The 20,345-nt window shown below is 45.5% G+C and overlaps 1 protein-coding gene across 2 annotated transcripts; it reads right to left on the reverse strand.

The window, feature by feature from the left end:
- Window positions 1–5,613: 5,613 nt before the first annotated feature.
- On the reverse strand, window positions 5,614–20,027 carry POLR3C (RNA polymerase III subunit C). 2 transcript variants are annotated; one of them, XM_078886002.1, is made up of 15 exons: window positions 19,671–20,027; window positions 17,233–17,400; window positions 16,196–16,466; window positions 15,051–15,224; window positions 14,426–14,502; window positions 14,062–14,166; window positions 13,156–13,248; window positions 12,938–13,018; window positions 12,750–12,801; window positions 12,286–12,346; window positions 11,344–11,494; window positions 10,479–10,580; window positions 9,890–9,939; window positions 8,854–9,003; window positions 5,614–7,273 (listed from the first exon to the last, which is right to left on the reverse strand). In XM_078886002.1, exons 2-15 carry the CDS (start codon window positions 17,377–17,379, stop codon window positions 7,195–7,197), a joined length of 1,593 nt encoding a protein of 530 aa, XP_078742128.1. In that variant the 5' UTR covers window positions 17,380–17,400; window positions 19,671–20,027; the 3' UTR covers window positions 5,614–7,194. The 2 variants fall into 2 exon arrangements, with proteins under 2 accessions (XP_078742128.1, XP_078742129.1); XM_078886003.1 differs by lacking the exon at window positions 17,233–17,400.
- Between the last annotated feature and the right edge of the window lie 318 nt (window positions 20,028–20,345).

The raw sequence follows: 20,345 nt of genomic DNA on the forward strand, positions 1-20,345 counted from the left end.
TAGAGGTAGTATTGTTTATTTTGTTCATGTAAATACAAGCGATAATATGAATAAACAGTCGTGGTTCTCGTGGTTAAAAATACGATTGTTCGTGTCTCTCTCTGTATGTGTGTGGAGTAATTTGGTCCTGGACGAATGTCCCGTTTTGCTCCCTTCCTCGCTCCCCCGATATCTGGCCCTGGAGAGAGCCAAACGAACACTTCCGATTCACGAGTGCTGGCTTCGTGCCCGAGGCCCGCTCCTCCTCCACTGCGCTTCTGTAACGAGTGGAGGGGAATCGTCGTGCAGTGACCGGGGCAATGCTGGTGGCGATGAACGTCCGCGACCCAGAGATTTGTAAAGAGTGGGGGTTGGTGGATCAGCGAGAGAATTATTTGCGCGCGCGCAAGACGCCTAGAATGTAGGGGTGAATGGTGGGTAATAGATGGCAGCATGGCGAGTCGGTTTCTGACGCATTACGGATTGTATAGCGTTCTTTCCTCGTATGTGCGGGGCTTCTCTTGGTATATTTTATTTTTTAATCACGCTAAAATACACGAAAAGGAACTGGCCAAACAGCTTCATGCAGCACCCTCTCTGAAAAAGTCTTGAGACTCACGATGAGAGATTTCAGTTGTATGTTGAACCTCTTTCGCACAGTACATAGCCAGCCGTGCTGATCGGAGGTGCTTCTGTTACGTTTACACAGGCGACGTGTGTGCAAACGAACTTTTAGGGATCTGCTAATAACGCGCTATACGCGCCTGTTATAATTGATAAATAATAACAATGATCTTACAACAACAACAGCATGCGTCGACCCTCACCGTGTGCTATCCAGAAAAGAAATCACATTAAACGAGGCCGAATGGCTCCTGAAGCTCATAGCGTTCTGGGCATTGAGCACACACCATTGAGACCCTTGGGTTCGATTGTAGGTTTCAGCCACACGTGAATCAACTAGGTTCTCAATTGTAGCGAGTTGGTGGTCTCAGCCTGGTCTTAAATTATTCTACGGGTTGGTTTTTATTAAATGTATAATTGTCATGTAAACAACAATAATGACCGTTGCCCAGAAAGCCTTTACTGAGGTTTTTTTTAGGAGGGTCCTGCATTGGGATTTTTGACCAAAATAATCTCAAAGAAATTCTGTAAAGGTCCACACAGATGAGTACACGAACACATGTATTATACTCACCCGCAGTTCAGTGGGTACTTTAATTAGGCGCAGCCCAGCTTTGAGGATCGTTAAATTTTTTGCTCAAACATGACCTCATGACACCCGGGAATCTCTTTAAAAAATGATTCAAGCGCACAATTGGTTCAATGTCAAATTCTTCTGAAAAATCGGCTTTTACTCATGCCCGCCGACTAACTTTTCACGACGTCACAGAATATTTAAAATCTAGAGAGGGCTGTTGAAACGTGTTGAGAGGACGAATCCCCTAAGAAGGTCAGACAAACCCAATGTGAACTTTTATTTGCGTCGTCATCAGCCATGATCAGTCCACTGCTGACCTTTCGTGAGGAGTTTATTCTTCAAAATTAATTTAAGACTCAGCATGACGCTTTAGTGCTTTGGATTGCACGTGTTTAAAATCCAATTGCGTAAGTCTGCATGTGGGTGTGTGGCAATCCATGCATTAAAGAGCGTTTATATATAGCATAATCGCCAAGTGCCATTCCGATGCGTCACATGCAAATGCGCCCTACGAGACGGGGCGTTCTCTAAACTTACAAACGAATGTAAAGTATCTCTGTCACTGCATTGTTAAAAACCTGCTCTTCCCCACAAGAAGATCCGTAGACTCGCGTCGCGTGACGGTACGTCTGAGTTTGAGTCACAGTTGTTACATATGAATCATAATTGCGTCACTAAAATAACGACATCATCCATAATTTAGGGCATCACCCACGTCATATGGGAAACACGCGGACACACACACATGGACTGTACACACGCGAAATCTCCTCTTGGGTGTTAAATCGGGGCGCCCTGCGTCACACGAGACGACTTTAGCAACCATCGTGCGCGGACGGTGCGTAGCTTCCTCATTTGCATTTGAACGGAAGAAAAAACAGCGAAGGCGTTGTGCGTGGAGAGTACTTTGAAGTTGTCTTACACACATACAGAACGCGGCATACACGGTATGCACGTAGAACTTCTTTGACACCATTACGGAGCCAAACGTGCTAATCGCAGGTGCGGAATAAGGCGAACGATTCCGTCAGATCTCGGAAGCTCTCAGCAGCAATGAACCTTTGGAGAATGATTCTAGATTTGAAGCATTCGTTACTGCAAGGATTCATACTCTTAGGCTGATTTACTGATGCAGTAAATTTAGCTGTGACGGTCCCACCTGATGACGGAGACTTGTGTTGCCTCCGAAACGTCGTGATTTATTATTTTATTTCTATTATTACTTCTATTAATTTTATTTTTTTCCTACGTGAATTTACTTTGGAGCGTGGATGGGTGACCGCCATGCGCACACGCCAGTGAGTCATTGGCGGCGTCGGAGCTACGTGGTGGGCAACAGAGGGGAGTGCAGCTACATCCATTGCTGTGCTGTACTTCTATGGTCCCGCGTGTAAGCTCCCCCACCCTTCACCAACCCCCAACGAAACCAGAGTGGTTCAGTACGGTCCAATAACCCCCATGCCCTCCGTCAAGGCGTGTGGAGGAGGCCTTCATCCAGCAGTGGATTGACATCGGAAGGCTGCCTGTACGCGTACATGTATACAAGTTAAACGTGGAGGACGTCTCGAGGACAGAGGAGAGAAGTTTGAGAAGTGCCGTGGGTCGCTTGCATAAATAATTTTAAGTGATATCCCCCTCCCCCTCCCTCTTTTCGGTTGGCAATGTAAATCAGTGTCAACTAAGGGGACACATTCCCCTTAAGGAATTGTATGCAACTGGCCACGGAACTCAAGGGTTCAACGCCTCCACCGTGGGCCCCCACCTCCTCTCCCCCCCCACTCACCCCACCGTTTGTCCGCGATGCCCCGCGTGTTTTAACCGGTGACCTGTAAGATTTTTTTTTTCTTGCGGTGAACATAAATCTACCCGAAATCTCAACAACTTTTCCAAGCCCTCTCTGTTTCACCCACCCACAACGCCACAACCCCAACCCCACCAATGAGGCCCTCACTACGGGCCCCCCACCCACCCACCCCACCCCATCTTGTTCTCTCTACGGCAGCTGTCGGAAATATTTCAAAGATGTAAGAAAAGAAGAGGGCCTGTTTGTTTAGCATTACGCGCCATGGCTATGGCTGGCCGGGTGAGTTAAACAGCTCTTGCGCCTTGGGAAGTGATTTTTGTCCGCACCCCCCACCACCCACCCACCCACCACATTTATTTTTTTCATTTCATTATCACGCTCGGTATACGATATGGTGGTGCCACCGCGCGGCGTGACGGAGAATTTATCTCGCCGTGAAATCTCGGGCGCGACAAGCGGGAGTCGTGACACCTTCAGGAGCCGGTTGCCAACGTTTCGAGAGGTCTCCTTGCCATGAGAGGGCTTCAGCAGAGAGAGAGAAACATAGAGAGATTGTGCGTAGTTTTGCTATTTATTCCTCATCCGTTGAAGAAGCCGCAGGCTGCAGTGGTCCAGACCGGTGTTCTTGCACTCGTTTTCAGAGGTGGGGGGGGAGCACTTTCGCCGACAAGACATCATCAATGTTGAGGGTCGCCATACCATTTGAAACCATTGGGGGTTGGCGGGGGGGGAGGGGTGTTTTCACGTGTTGTCTTGTCGTGGGGGCCTCACAATGAAGAACTCTGGGCCAGCCAGACGGGTGGTGGTAGCCTCCTCACGGTGGCCAGCCTGTGTACGTGATTTCATGGCAACGTAAGCCACGACCAATACCGAAAATGGACGTCGTTAACGCAAAATCCAGAGCAGCGGTGGCGCCGTGCTTTACGCTGCGCGCTGTGAACCTGGCGACTGAGCTCGATTCCCGGCCGCGGCTAACATCGCTGGCAAGTCATACCGTATGTGAAGCGATCCTGGTGTCCACTGCCCATTGTGGTCAAGTATGGCCAAACAAGCCCCCCTGGCCGGCACGTTGTGGGGAGGACTTGATCCAGCAGTGGACTGACAAAATAATTGTGAATCATTTGAGACTTGGAAATGACATTACTGTGCAAACGATAATATTGTGTCCGTGTCATTGAACACGTTGATAGTACAGTTTGAGGAATAGTTGAAACCCGTTTTCAAAAATGTATTTGCTACGATTCGCATTTTTTTCAGTGCTCAATTTGGACTGCACCTCAAGACGATTAACGCCGACATTATTGCGAGTTATGCGGGGTCTTTCCGATGTGGCAGTGCTGTGTGTGCGAACCCTCGTATGCGTGGAGTTCTCTGAATACTCCGATATTTTCCCACATGACACTCATTAATGGCAACTGGCCAACCGGCCAACCTTACCAATGCCGCGCACACCTTAAAAGGCGTCTTCATACTCATAGTTGGGTTCTCCTGGGTAAAGGGCATGATTATTAAGGCGATTTAATGCCAGTCACTCATATCTCTTAATTCGTGGTCCAGAACCAAATATGGAAATTACACGTACCTTTGGCCAGTCCATACAACACATGGGATAATTACCGTTTACTTCGATGTGCAGCGTCATCGTTATTTTACCAACCCTCGTGTGGGTTTGATGCACTGGCAGCGCTATCGAGTGTGCAGGAGGTGCAACTGCACAGGGGCCCACAATACCGGAGGAGGCGCAGATGCCAGGCAACCAAGAGGGCGAGGAAATTGGAGAAAGGGACCCTGGGTTCATGTCAACCATGCTACGCCACTGGACGCAGTCGAGGGCAAAAAGAAAAAAAGACTGCCCTTTTTCTTCCTCTAATCCAAGTCAACCATGCTACAATCTGAACTCACGACTCACAATTTGGAGTTCTGACACTCTACACGTTGTACTATGTGCAGTGTCTACAATGTCCAGTCACCCCCCAAGTTACATCAATTTGTGTCCGGCTGGTTTAGTCGTTATATTGATACAGGTCATATTTATCTTAAGTTCTCTGCCCGAGAACATGTCCGTGACAAATGCTTCCCCTCCATCCCATCTGATGCCTCTCCCCCCTCTTCGCCACACTCCACACTCGAGTTCTTAAGCCATAAGTAGGGAAGGTCGAGGTGGCTTGTTCTTGTCTTCCCAAGGTGTTGTTTGGCAGCAATCACCGGATGAAGTTTAATAATCACACACGGGACAACAGGTGGTGACAATGTATAAAACGTTACGTAAAATGTCACAACGGTGCATGGTTATCCTTTGTCAGATGAATGATGGTGCCACACACCGACCTACGCAATAATTGAAAGTGAAAGCGGTGAATGTTGCGACGGTGCAGTTGTGAAATTCACCTATCTTCTTTGAATATTCACACAGTACCAATTACATTCAATCATACCGTGTTACTTATTTATATTCATGAGTTATCTCGAAGATGGGGGGGGGGGTAACAGGACATTCTGCACAACCTGTTCACGTGTCTGCAGAGTATTAGCATACGCCAAATGTACGAAGGCACACCGTCAAAGTGTTTGAAGGCTGTTCGACCTTACATGTTTTAAAATAGATTTGCAAATGTACAGACATTTAATTAACGTATTTTCAGTTTTATTCGCAAAAAGTAACAGGAAACATTTTGGGTTTTTTTTTCTTTCACCCTGGGGCAGGAAAGTTTATGTTCCAGTGTACCATTAAATTATCAGCAAAGTTCAACCTGAAATGTTGAGAGCTACATGATATATACCAATCACCGGCAAGCAGCCGCGACCTGTCCACTGCTGTATTAAGGAATCCCGAAGCTACCACCATCATCTCTCGTGGTCGCATTATGCAACAATCCATCGAGCGAGCCTGCACACGAGCCATTCATTCTAGATTTGAAGCTTTCGTGACTGCAAGGATTCATACTCTTAGGTTTTTTCTGTAAAGTCACGTAGGTAAAAAATACAATTAAAAGTTAATAAAATAATAGAAATAAAATACTTGATGCAGTAATTTTAGCTGTGACGGTCCCACCTGATGACGGAGACTTGTGTTGCCTCCGAAACGTCGTGATTTATTATTTTATTTCCATTATTACTTTTATTAACTTTTAATAAATGTTTTACCTACGTGACTTCACTGAAAAAAACCTAAGAGTATGGAGCCATTCATTGCTCCATTTCTGTGGTGTACAGTATGTGTTCACTCCTTTGGCTGCCACACTGTTATTTGTTTCGACCACTGGCCAACATTATTTTTTACGCTGCGTAAATTCAAATTGTAGACGTCCGCTTTCGGACGGAGAAGCACATGCCGAGTGAATGTGAACCAAAAAAACACAATTCAGGGCTAAGCTTTGTTCGGTTGTACGATTTTCACAAATGCTGCCATGGCCGTGAACGCAACCGACACCTGTCACACAGTACCAGCCCTGAAATATTACACCGCAGTTATCGTTAGAGATGCTTTTTCAACTGAGGAAATGGTAAGCTAACAGAGTGGACAATGGCCTTTCTTTAGAGCAGATACACAGAGGGAAAGGCAAACGAGCGTGACTTGTGAGAGACCATATTTTGCGATGTGACGTCTCAAGACTAAAACATTAACAAAAGACAAAATAGTTTGGCCGGGAAACAGTGCCAAAGCGTTCCTCTACCCCTGCCAACACCACCTTTTACATTAATTAAAAAATTCAATCAAATATTGCCACTTTCCTCTTTTTCAGATGGCACTCAAGGGGGCGTCGAGCATGATGCGGGCCGTTAGCAGTACCACCGCGGGCCTTAGCGGGGTCCTCCAAAGCAAATATTGCAGCGCGGCAGGAAGGGCGTGGGGCCGTGCATGCTTCCTGGCAAATATCAGCCCACGGGAGTGTAAATTTCAAAATTTTGTAAGACTTTTACAGAAACTCCCAAACTCAAACAAACCATCAGTCACAGCTGGGTTTGCCTGAATTAAGTCTCTCTCGGTGGAAGCGTCGCAAACTTCAGAACACTACCTTTTGTGTATATATTTTTTTCAACAGATATTATTGAGCAGGTGCAACGTGCAGCAAGATGTATTGGGTGTTGACTGAGATTTCTGTTGGCCTTCGGAAACGTTACAACACGTGTTGACAGAATTCTCCACTTCTCAACTGCAGGAGTCGATGCGTGGGCTTGAAACAGCACGGGTCCCTGGAGCGCGTAGCGGTCACTGCGGCCGTGATGCCTGCAGGAAGGTCTCCAGCAGGAAGACCGTCTCGTCCACCTGCATCTCACTCTTGTCGAGCCTGCAGGTAGCGCACGGGGAGCGACGCGTCCACGCTCACTCTCAGCCAAATTCCTTCCCATTTAAACGCAAGACATTCACAGTGCCAAGAGCTTTGTTATTTGATACCTGATTTCACTTCACATATCAAAAAATATGTATTTAATAAGAGCTCCATAAGATCTGTAAAATGACGAAGAGTACAGCATGCTGGAAGCTGAACTGTCACAGAAGGCAAATGTAAATGTAGCATGCGATGATTTGTCTACGAAACTAGAATTGTAATAAGCTGTATTTGTCAGACTTTGTTTACTTAAACGGGAGAGGCCACAGCAGTGACAGATGGCCCAGCGCAAGCTCAAGCACATCGTATCTCAGCCCAATGTATGTATGTATTGAACTTCTCTCGCACCTAGCTTTAAAACTAATTTACTAGATTGAAAACTCATCTCTTTATAAATGCTTTTTGTGTTTAGTTTGTTGTCCTTCCCCCGCACCTCCGATGAGCACGGTTGGTTACGTACGGTGCAAAAGAAATCCAATGTAAATACACAGAACCGTGCGAATTGGAGATGAGCACGGTTGGTTCCAATTGGTCCCAATTGCCCAGTGCACGTTCCCATGTTCAACCCGAAAAAAATAATGAGCATGTTCAAAAAAAAAAACTAAACCACTGTGTTTGTTCCCAATGTTATCTTGTTTTTGCGATTTTAGGTGTCATCTCATTCGACGAAGCATCCATTTGAATCTCTCACAGAGCAGTGCGCAACTCCTCATAAAATGGATCGGCTCATTGAAGCAAATGTTGCAGAACTGCATCTGAGATCTCTGCAAGTGGCTTCTGGTCTACACATTAGGGCAGCACATTCCCACACGCACATCCAAATGAGAGTAATGGTCGTTGCATGACTGATAAATATCTGTATATTTTATTTGCACGATTGATATTTTCGATTCTCAGAGATGAAAATTAGTTAAAGTGCAAAACCAATTTGAATGGAATGGGTTTTACGTGCAGTCATTGGTGACCAGGCTGAGAACATCAACTTGAGAACCCAGTTAATTCACCATCAACTCACAGAATCCAGTAGACTGGATTCAAACTTTGCTTCTCAGTAGTGCCTGATCAGCATTCTGACCTGGCCACCTAAGGAAATCAAAATGCTTTCTCTCTTTTGGCTCATGGATTGGATCCCGACCCTGATGCCTGTATATTTGGAGTTTGCATGTGCTCCCCGTGGCCACCAAGATACTTCTCCGGGTCCTCCGGTTTTTCCCTCCACATTTAGAAACGTGCGTTGCGAGTATTTGGGTGCTAGAAGCTGCGTCACAATGAGCAACTATGTTGAGCTATCGTTTGTGGCCAGGTTGCTTCTGAAAAAGAGCTAAATAGCTGAGTGGGCCTTACCTGGTCAAGTAAAAGTTTCTTTTTTTAGTCTTAGCAGGGGAGACAAAGCACCAGGCCACGGCCAACCATCACAAATCCTGCAGCCTGCATGGTACTTAGTTACTTAGTTAGTTACTTAGTTACCCTAACCACACCCCACCCCCCATTCTATCTTGCCATGCCTGGGACTGTCCCCCCTCCCACCCCCCCCTTACTTGTTGACGGTGCGCTTGAGATTTTCCAGCTGCTGGCGCTCGGTGGCTGTGATCATCTCCTCGATCTCCTGAAGCTGGGCCTCGTCGGCACCAGACGCCTGCACCGATGCTAGGATCGCCTCGATGCGCTGGGCCTTCTCCAAGAGGCGTCTGTGGGTGTGGAGCGCACGGCAGATGATGCAGCAGCAAGATAGGGCGTGGAATGTTTCACCCGCCACCCCCCACCACCATCCCCGCCTAAATGCAAGCTATTTGAAGAATTGTCGCAATTCCGAGGTGCATTTCAATGGTCTCATTGTCATAGTCTCGTTTGTTGTTTCTCATTTGTTCTGTGTTTATTTGCTCCGTTAGACAATTCTTTTTAAACCAAGTAAAGTCCACTCAGCTATGGGCTCTTTCAGCGGCGACCTGGCCACATGTGATAGCTCAATCAAGTGGCTTATTGTCATATGTGGGAACTTATAGAAGGCAAAATGTATAAATCTTGACTTAAAGCTTTTGTGACTGCAGGAATTCCTATTCTTTGCGTCTTTCGGTAAAGCCACGTGGATAGAAGAAAAAACAAAAGACCGAAATAATATTCTAAATGTATGTTTCTAAATGAGGGAAAAACCAGAGGACCAGGAGAAAAATCCACATGACCACAGTGGAAGAACACGCCAACTCCAAACATACAGGCATCAGGATCGGGGTCGAACCCTCCTGTGTAGCAGGCGAGGGAGATAAGATATCGCCAAATGTCACATTAATCTACGATATGCATATGATTTGCATAAATGGTAAACAACCAATACTCACACACATGAGTTGATGCATGTATAATGAGTAGATTTAATTTAATCAATGAACAAATGCATAGTTACATTCTTATGAACAGATGCAGGCTGCTATGGTTTACAAGTTGAAAGGCAATACACTCCTTTTAATTTATTCAACGAGGTCGTCTTACCAGTACATTTCAACAGCAAGCTCCATTTTCACAACTTTCGTTTTTTTTACCCAAAATAATTGTGCCACATGGTTTAACGTCACTCACTTGTTCTCTTTAGTTTCATGGTGCCGTCTTGCGATAAGATTCGTCACAGTCTGGGGGGAAAAAACATTAATTAGTTATAACTGGTGAAATTAATCACACTCTGGGGCAGATTCACAGATTGACCGAAGCACATCACCTTGGAGATTTACAACATCATAGTTAACAAAGAAAAAGGCATGTTTTTGCCAAAAATGTAACGAAAAGCAACAATTTGCTCACAGTTGTGCCCCATATATCGGAGGTGACCAATGACCAAATCACCTTCTAAGCTGAACACGGTTTAGCCTGGATAGCGCCTGGATGGGTTATCATTACACACAGTATATTGTTTGTTACAGGCTGTGGGGCAATGTATTCGATGCTCCCACAGCTACGTTTCCCACCTTCACCATCCCCCGACTGACCAGCGTGAAGTATGGTTAAATTACCCCCACGACCCACATGGAGTGTGGGAGTGGCCCTCATTCTGCAGTGGATTTACAAAGGTCTGTACATGTACATATTTGAGGTGGGAGAATGTATGGCTCAACATGCAGCATATATAGTGCAGCACCAACTTCGCTCTACGTGTCCAGATGGGGGCCCTCACCTTGTAGCACCTCTGCAAGATGAACCGTGCCGTCTGTTCCACGTTCACCGTGTACAGGTAGAACGTGCGCGCGGGAGCGTAGTCCGCCGCCTTGGGGATCTCCTGCGCATCAGACGATAAGACCGCCCAACGTGAGGCCATCGCGAGACCGCACGCTACTCGGTCAAACCACTCGCCCGCTTGGCTGGATCATGCGCGTCTCTGATCGCTTCGTCTATGCCAGGGTTCGGGAACACGCGGCCCACGAGCCGGATGCAGCCCGCAACTTTATTTCATACGGCCCATAGCCACATGATGCCTATCATTTTAAAACGGTGTGCAAATGGCCATTATATTATCTATTGCTGCAAGCATCTTAGCCGCACTAATCGGATAAGGTTAATATATTCAACCTAGCATCACTTGCGGAGTGGTAGCTCCTGCAATCTCTCATTTACTTGATACAGCTGTCGTGGCTGTGACGGTTCCACCTGAAGACGGAAGCTTGTGTTGCCTCCGAAACGTCGTGATTTTTTATTTATTTTACTCTTATTAATTTTAATGTTTTTACCTACGTGACTTTACCGAAAAAACCTAAGAATATGAATCCTTGCAGTCACGAAAGCTTCAAATCTAGAATCTTTCGGTAAAGTCACGTAGAAGGGAAATAATAAAATAATATAAAACAATAAAAATTCTCACGACGTTTCGACTGCAACACAAGCAATCATCATCGGGTGTGAAATTCACGGAAATAATTTTTTTTATTGTTTTATATTTATATTATTTTATTATTTCCCTTCTACGTGACTTTACCGAAAGAACCAAGCATAAGGAAAACGTTCCCCAACCCTTTTCAATGCGGTGAACTGGGCCCTGTACTCACTTGCAGAGTGACAAAGTTCTGCGAGACCATCGTGTACAGCATCTCCTTGGCCTCCTTGGCCGGAATCATGGCGAAGTCTTCCACTTGCTTCTGTTCCAGATGCCGCTTTTGCAGGAGCAGACGGAAGATGCGAGCTGCCCGGGAACCAAACCTGTGGTGAGAACGCGGTGGGGCACAGCCCCGACCAAGCTAAGAGGGCAGAAACGACATCCTCAATGCGCCCAACACGGCAAGTCCTGACGAAAGTGCGTACAGTGATACCTCGGTTCACGAACTTCATTCGTGAACTGACTCTGGTCGCGAACCGAATTGGTCGTGAACCGAGGCACATTTTCCCATAGGGTTCAATGTAAATCCGGTTAATCCGTTCTGACCTTTTTTTTTGGTTTTTGAAGCACAAAAATATGAAACAAATTACAATACACATTAGTACTGTACAGTATAGTAATGTATAAAGAGAGAACACTAACCTTGCTTGAGATGACTTCAGTAAGCACTCAAACGGGTGAACTGTACAATACAGTAAGTACAGTATTGTACAGTACAGTAGTACTGTACAGTACTGTATGTGCTAAAAAGCACACCAAAAAGCTAAAAGTCACTGAAAGTGTCTTCACAGTACTCACAGTACTTATTTCTGTGTCTCTGCTTCTCTCCACGATCTTCCTACAGGAAGTCACGACCATGTGACAGCCTGGAATTAGCATAAAAATGGCCGCGGCTCCTGTTCGTGAACCGAAGCGGAGTTCGTGAACCGGAGCAGATTTTTATGAAATTTTCTGTTCGTGAACCGAAGCGGAGTTCGTGAACCGGAGCATATTTTTATGAAATTTTCTGTTCGTGAACCGAGTTGTTCGTGAACAGAAGCGTTCGTGAACCGAGGTATCACTGTATTTGAAGCCTCTGTGAAGGGAAAATAAGTACATTTTTGCAAAGTCTTACCTTTCTTGCACGATGGATTCCAACGTACATCGGGCCATGGTTTTCAGAGATTTTAGCAAATCTGAGATTGAGTTAATGAATTAAGGGTTGGTATTGCTGTGCAATGCAGTTGATGATTGGAAAACATACAGTTCATAAATTGAACCCCCTGGAAAGTTAAATACATTAAATGTGCACTCGGAATATTCAGCAGTCAGCTATAACTTAAGAAAGTTAGTGTTTGACCATTATCAAAATACAAGCCACATGTGAAAGTGCATTTAAAATGCACAAAAAAAAAATCTTGTTTTGTTTTGCATATATTTGTAACGTCCTACGATAACAATCACATTTAAGCTTTCATTTTGTCACGTTTTGTCCGTTAATGTTAAGTTACCTGGTTCCTTGGCTCTGACATCATAAAAACAAGCACTTTGGATTGCACCTCACTTTCACAAAGTTCCACACAGTCATGAAGAGGATACTAACAATGAATGTTCCACCTCCACTCTCGCCAGACTTGGTCACAAACTCCATCTGAAATGGAAAATACGGCCAAGTCCTACTTCCGAGTTTTTCATACCAAAAAAATATTAATGAATACCAATATAAAAACCAGTGTTGAGGCCTCTATAAAAATAAAAAAAAATAACTGAATGTGACAGATGCTTACCGGATCATCTGCCAGCAGACTCAGATACTGGTCCAACACTGGCTTCGTCATGCCATACTCCGGTGGGAGGGACCGGAAAATCTACCAGACATCCAAGTATCACGACGGGCAAGCGAGCACTTGTTTTCAGAACTCTCAACCATAAGAGACGGACGTTCACAAGAAGCCAGGGGTTTTAAGAACCAGGAAAAGCGACATCTGAGCGGTGCAGTGGTCACCTCGGTTGATGCGAGCAGCTGGGTGAAGGCCGTGTTGGGTGGCGTCGTCAACTCACTCATCCGCAGCATGGTTCTCACGATCTCGCCTGCTGTCTAAAAAATGTAATATATAAACACACACACGTTACCGACATGCAAACACACCAACTGCAAACTCTCTCACTATTCAACCGTCCTCAGGTGAAGACCAGGTCTGTTGGGGAGACAGCGTCAGACAGCGTCAGACAGCGTCAGACGCTGTCTCCCCAACAGACCTGGTCTTCACCTGAGGACGGCTGCTTGCGTTGAAGCCGAAACGTCGTGAGAATTATTTTATTATGTTTTATTTTTATTATTTTATTACTTCCCTTCTACGTGACTTTACCGAAAGAACCAAGAAGATTAATCCCTGCAGTCACGAAAGCTTTAAATCGAAATCTCTCACTATTTTTTTATGGTACCGTTGTTTCAATTGATGGTTGTACTTAAAATGTAATGAATGTCATTTTTCTAAAACCTGCATGGTTCATTCAATTCATCCTGCTCACATATCCACAATGCATGTTTTGTTTCCAATGAGCAGAAGTGCTCATTTGCCAATTCATTTATTCTTTACGCCTTTAAAGTAGGTTTTCATCTGTAAAAAATGCAACTATTAATGTTCTTAAATGAATATCATTTATACATTAATATGTTGTTTAGAACATAATTATATTACGGGGGGATCTTTGTAAAATAGGTACACAAGTGAGCCTACCGCCCGTACCCGCACTTTAAACAAAGCGACTTATTCACAGTGACACAAAAAAAATACCACAATGAAACTTTAAGCTCTAAAGCCGCTATTTGTAAATGCACTACCTGCATATGCCTTCTTTCGTTCGAAAATCCTAACAACGATTAAGCGCGGAGATACCTCGACCAGACCTTGTCTAATTTGCTGGCCACGGCACTGACGATGGCCTGGTTGTGGAAATGCTGGTGGAAACGTTCAAAGTTGACCCTCCAGTAGATTCCATCATCAGGAAGTGGCTGCAGAAAGAAATGTGCAGAGAAGATCACACAAGTGGGAAACCATTTAGATAAGTATTCTTTGCAACGGAGACCTCAATTAAAAAAGGAAAATGAGGTAAAAATCTGCAGATAAGTCCACAACCTACTTGCCGACTGATTTTTACCAACACCTATTTGTCCTCCAAGTGGGTTATATTACAGGAACTGAGTTCTGTGCAACTCACCATTGGCCTTGTACTATAACAGTCCACAAGGTGCATATCAGAAGAGACGTTACCTCCTCGACTTTCCTCTTTTTCGCCGGGTGTGCATCCAAATCGTCACTGTCAGCAGAGAGGCGCCGTTTCCCATGCCCTGCAGTGGCACAACGGACGGGCAGCCACACGGTCAAATCTCTTACCAGGGACGATGTCTAGCGTGCCACGGCATACTGCACTGGAAATGTTAATGCTCTACTCACTAGGTAATTACATATCCTAACCATCGAACAAAGACGGCCACTACATCGCACGCTTTCAGATGCGCCTCTGCGGCCGTCTGGAACGCTCTTCCTTCCAATATCAGGAAGACACTGGAGCTATGCACTATTGAATCTAAAATTAAAACTTACTTCTTTAGAACTGCTTTTCGTGTTTAATTTGTTGCCCTTTCCCCGCACCTCTGATTAGCATGGTTGGCCACGTATGGTGCGAAAGAAATTCAACATACATATTTATTACACACGGATGCCATTAATACGTTACTTTAAAAGTTTGTGAATCATTTGAAAATATTAGCAAGAGCAATGGACTTGATGTTGCCGAATTGAGTTCGAGAGTGTGCCCATGTCCTATTCTTAACTTTTAGAAAGCTAACTCCATGAACCATCTCTTGTTAGCGATCCATATTCTGCAAGTGCGCACCGATTAGAGGAATCTTGGGCACAGTGTACATGTCCTTCTCGTTGGAGACCAGCGTGGGGGCAGCCTCTGGACGGGCACCCTCCTCCTTCCCCGACAGCCACCGCTGCAGGAAGTGTGTGTTCACCAGGTTTGTGAACGCCGCAGCTACGTCGCTGTACTCCACCGTCTTGCCTTCTGCAACGTGGAGATGAGGGGGAACAAAAACTTACAGCATGTGCACTAGTTTCATATTTGCCAATTGGATGAAGTTCATATAAAAAAATTACAAAAATGTTAGCCTTCTTTAACCGACAAATGTGTTGCAAAGAGTGATTCAGTAAAGCCGTGTTTTTATCCATGTTTTTAACTCGCTTTCTACAAATACATGCACTGCAGTGATTACTACAGTTTTCTTGGTTCCCTGCAGTCACGAAAGCTTTAAATCGAAATTACTACAGTTGTTTAGTGTTAGGATTGTTTACAATGACTTACAATACCATCACAATGATATAATGATGTGTCCAGGACCATTATCCATTTATCCAGGTGTGGTGATGATGCATGCCTGTGCTCCAGTGACCTCGTGGCAGGGCCGGTGGATTATACAGTGATGAATCATCACATGTGATGAATCATCACATGTGATGAATCATCACATCATCACATGTGATGAATCATCACATCATCACATGTGATGAATCATCACATCATCACATGTGATGAATCATCACATGTGAAACCCCCACCTGCAGGGCAGCGAGGTGCCTAGGCTGATTATCAGAATGTTTGGCAAGATCCGTATTAAGCATTTGCACACCATAGGAGCAAACTGGAGTATCTGAAGCAAATCTACGGATGTGAAGGGAAAACACAATCCATTTTATACAGATAAAGTCAGTAACCTATCTGCTCGTCTGCCATCTCATAACATAATAAAGTTTTTTGGGTTAGATCGCGTAAATATGTTCCGTTAAAACCCACCACCACCCGACACAGCCAACTAGCAAGGGTTGTCACGTAAACATCTTACGTACGTGGCCATCTTCATATGATTCAGCAACCCTGCCTCAAAGCCACTGCACATTACAGATGCATTGCCACCACGGCACCATGGCAGCGACCTCTGGGGCCTTCACGGTAAGTGTCATCGAAGCAGCGTTGCGAACCGTCAGCGGTGCTGGCCATGCGGTCGGCAACGCGGCGCACGGCGGCGCTCATTGTGAGCTGCCCATGCTGCAGTGTCTCTTCGATCAGCAGTTCACCCGCGTCGCCGTACAGTGTCTTGGCGCAGTACACGTAGCGCGTGTAGCGCAGCATGCGTAGCATCGCAGCGTAATCCGCTGTGTACTCCACCCAGGTGGGACCGCTCACGCCACGCTTCCCCGTCTTGAACGACGCCATCCCATGCTGCAGCAACACGCACAGCGCCTTCTTCACCTGCCAGGACATGGAGAACCCGTTCCTGTGAGAAAATGCACTTTGCCCTGCATGTCCTGTTTAAAGTACTTCAGGGAGTGGAATGGTGGCCAGGTGGTTCAGAGTGCCGAGCTGGCAACGTAGAGACCTTGTGTTTGATCAAGGAAACTGCCTGAAATTGAACTAGATTTTCACGCGTAGCGAGTTTGTGGTCTTTGTCCGGTCGGCAATGACTGCACAAAAAGCAACACGTTAAATTGAGATCTGCACTGAATTTGAACAGATTACCAGCGATGAGAAGTACAAATATGGGTTTGAGTGTCATGTGACAAACATTACTGGATATTGCAGGGCATGTAGGAAATTGTTGACCCCTACTTTGTGGACCAGAGTTCACTTGAAGGGATCTCTGAGGTAGATGTGATATCTACTTCCGTGGGCTGTTCTTTAACGAGCAGTGAAAGATCCGAAGGGTAGCCGGGGGCTGTGACCCATACTTTTAAAGAACACCAATCTGAGCCTAACTATGCTGGTGTGTGGTGTTAAAGTAAACAATTCTATGGCTAACCCCAAATGTTACTGTAAAATCTGATCTCATATTGGTGTAATAAGCCTGCTTAGAGCCTCTTCGTAAACATTTTCCAAGTGAAAAGCCACTTAAGAGGAGGTCTTGTAAGTCTGAAGCGATGGTGGACTTGCGTAGATGGGTTCAAGGTGGTGGGCATATCGCGGCGAGTGAGCGAGTGGCACCGAGGACCACGACGTTTTGGCACACCCAGTCCATCACCTGGTCCAGGTTGAGGCCGGTGCCAAGGGCAACAAGGCGCAGCGGCTGCGGTCCCGTGTGCACCAGGTGAGTGCCGGCCCGTGATACCAACTCCCCAAAGTGCTCGCGCAGTAGCAGCTCACACAACCGCGTCTCCACCGCAGTCATGGTGGCGGGGCTTGGTGGTGACTGCACGCATGCATAAAGGGGAGTTTGATGCACAGTGTATGCGCCACACATACAGCTACCACATAATCCTACATACGGTGTGAAAGAGGTTCAACGTAATCTAGATTTGAAATTTTCGTGACTGCAGGGATCCATACTCTTTGGTTCTTTCGGTAAAGTCACGTGACCTTACCGAAAGAACCAAAGAGTATAGGTTCAACATACATACACATGCTGGTTTAGCTCAGACAGTACCTTAGTGGGTGGACTCAACAGAGTAGGCGTAGCCTATAAGCAGTAGGCAGGGCCAATGTAATACAAGTTAGGCCATTAACTCTAGGCTTGGGTATATCAGAGCTTGGGAATGAGGTAGGGAGGTGCTGACAGTCAACCACGTGTTTCAATTGATCAATTGATCCTCAGATAGAAAAAGTGCTGGGCCACTTGTGCCATGCGTTTCAACATGAGATTAATGGCAGCACCCCGGTGGAATCGCTCAAACTGCTAATGTGCAGCTTGTGGCAGTGGCAATGGGTTGCTGCTATACTATCACTTATTAATCCGTAACATTTTCACCGATTCCCAAGACTCACTTTCAGGAGGGTTCTACTTTGAGATGTTATAGCATTTCTTATTGAGGTGTATTTTGCTCATGAGTGGAAAGGGGCCGTCCATAAATGACGTCACGCGATTTTGGACGATTTTTGACCCCCCCCCCCCCTCGTCACAGGGTGTCACAAAAAGTCAGACGCCCCCTAAAATATGACGTCACAAAGCTCTGCCCCCCCCAAAAAAATAAAACGTGCTTCAAATCGCTTTAAACTATTGTCATTGTAGTGCGTATTTAATGTGGCGCTGCACTCTGATGTTGTAGGAGAAAACATTTATCAAAAAGTAAATTTAATTCAGTAGAACGTGTTGTCTGTATTTATTGAAAGTTGCGCATTTTGATGTGACGTCATATTTATCACCCCCCCCTCGTCACACATCGTCACAAATGTCTGACCCCCTCCGCCCCCTAGGTGCGTGACGTCATTTATGGACGGCCCCAAACGCGAATACCTGCAGAATCCGTACAAGGGGAACAAATGCACAATTTCGGGCACAGGTTCACCAACCAACTTAATTTCCTGGTGACCTCACAACCTACAGCAGCGCTAACTAGAGGAATTCTGATACTACTGGATGCGAATAACGCGTCTTTAGTGCCAGTCAAATGTTACCGGGCCAATTTCAAAGTTTCCAACGCTTGTCCCACAGCCTACACAACCAAGAGACGTTGCTAAAAGTATAGAGATATAACACCATACGGTTTGGGGGCCGTCCATAAATGACATTACGCACCTGGGGGGGGGGGGGGGTCAGACATTTGTGACTGTGTGACGAGGGGGGGGGGTGAGAAATGTGACGTCACATCAAAATGCGTAACTTTAAATATAGACAACACGTTATACTTAATTAAATAGACTTTTTAATAAATGTTTTCTCTTACAACATCAGAGTACAGCGCCACATTAAATACACACTACAATGACAATAGTTTAAAGAGATTTGAAGCATGTTTTATATTTTTTTGGGGGGGGCAGAGCTTTGTGACGTCATATTTGAGGGTGGGGTCTGACTTTTTGTGACGCCGTGTGACGAGGGGGGGGGGTCAAAAATCGCCCAAAATCGCGTGACGTCATTTATGGACGGCCCCTTACCCATATTCTTCAGGTACATACGGCGTACATCCGTTTCAATACGGGCAGAATATTTTTGTTTATTTGTTTGTGTTTCTCCCTTGTGATGGGGACTTTGTAGGATGAACGTTGAGATTTATAAGGGCACGAGGTGACCAATAAGGTGTCTGAATTGGTCTGTAACGAGATAGGGCACTGATAAGGGGTTGGCAGTGTATGCAACACATCGTGATGTGAGGCTTACTTAATATCACTCAAGTTTGTTTATTCCGAAGACGTAGTGTTCGTAAAGACAATACTGCGATTTTAAGAGTTAATAATGTAATACATGTATTGTATATGGACAGTTATTTTGAGGATTCGGGAGGCAACATTGCAACGTACTGTATGTATAACAAGACAATTACAGTACAGTGTCTTGGTGTTTTAGGACATTGTTTATCATTGCAATATTGACATCCCGCGATGTACTTAAGGTAGTAACGTACATTCACCAGGATAATGATTGGTGTGTTGTTAATAAATGCCTAACAATATTGACAAAGATGTGTTTGTAAGAGCAAGCAACAACAATACATTGCCACTGTATTTAACACAGACAGTACTTACTTCTCACGCAGCACTCGGCGGGCGTTTTCCTATTTTCCTTCCCTCTGCATCAACAACGTGACCTAAATACCAACGCTACCGTGCCTTTTACATCGCACAAGAGAATAAACACTTTAAACTCGATAAGATTGTAAATGCCGTGGATATACTCTCCAACACGCACCGGTGTTTACGCTGTACCAGTCACGAATTGGGCACGTTCTGTCGACGTGGCGGGTTTAACGACGCACTTATATTTACGCGATCTAACACAAACAACAAATGTATAAAACTCTATTATAGATAAACTCCTTAAAGTTACCAAAGCCCCACCGCGTATCATCCACGTGGCCACGTGCTCCATACACCACCGGGGTCGAATTCCCTAGACCGGGTGCGCCGATGCGGAGCGTCGAGGGCGCCCGATTGGTCGCCGTCGTCGGATGCGGCGAGCGTTCGTCCAATGGCGTGGCGCGACACGGAGGCCCCGCCCCCCGCCGCTCGCCTTATCCGCTCTGGGAAATCCAAATGTTTACGATTGCATCATCACATTAGTAATGTTTTTTTATTATTCGATGGTCTGAATCTGTGGTGTCAACAACAACAACAAAAACCTGTCAGTGGGTGGCGTTCATAAACGCTATTGGGAAACGTTGATGTGAAAAAAAGAATGCACCCCCAAACCCAAGATGTTAT

This window comes from Lampetra fluviatilis, chromosome 3 (assembly GCF_964198595.1).
Source record: "Lampetra fluviatilis chromosome 3, kcLamFluv1.1, whole genome shotgun sequence".
NCBI classification, from domain to species: domain Eukaryota; kingdom Metazoa; phylum Chordata; class Hyperoartia; order Petromyzontiformes; family Petromyzontidae; genus Lampetra; species Lampetra fluviatilis.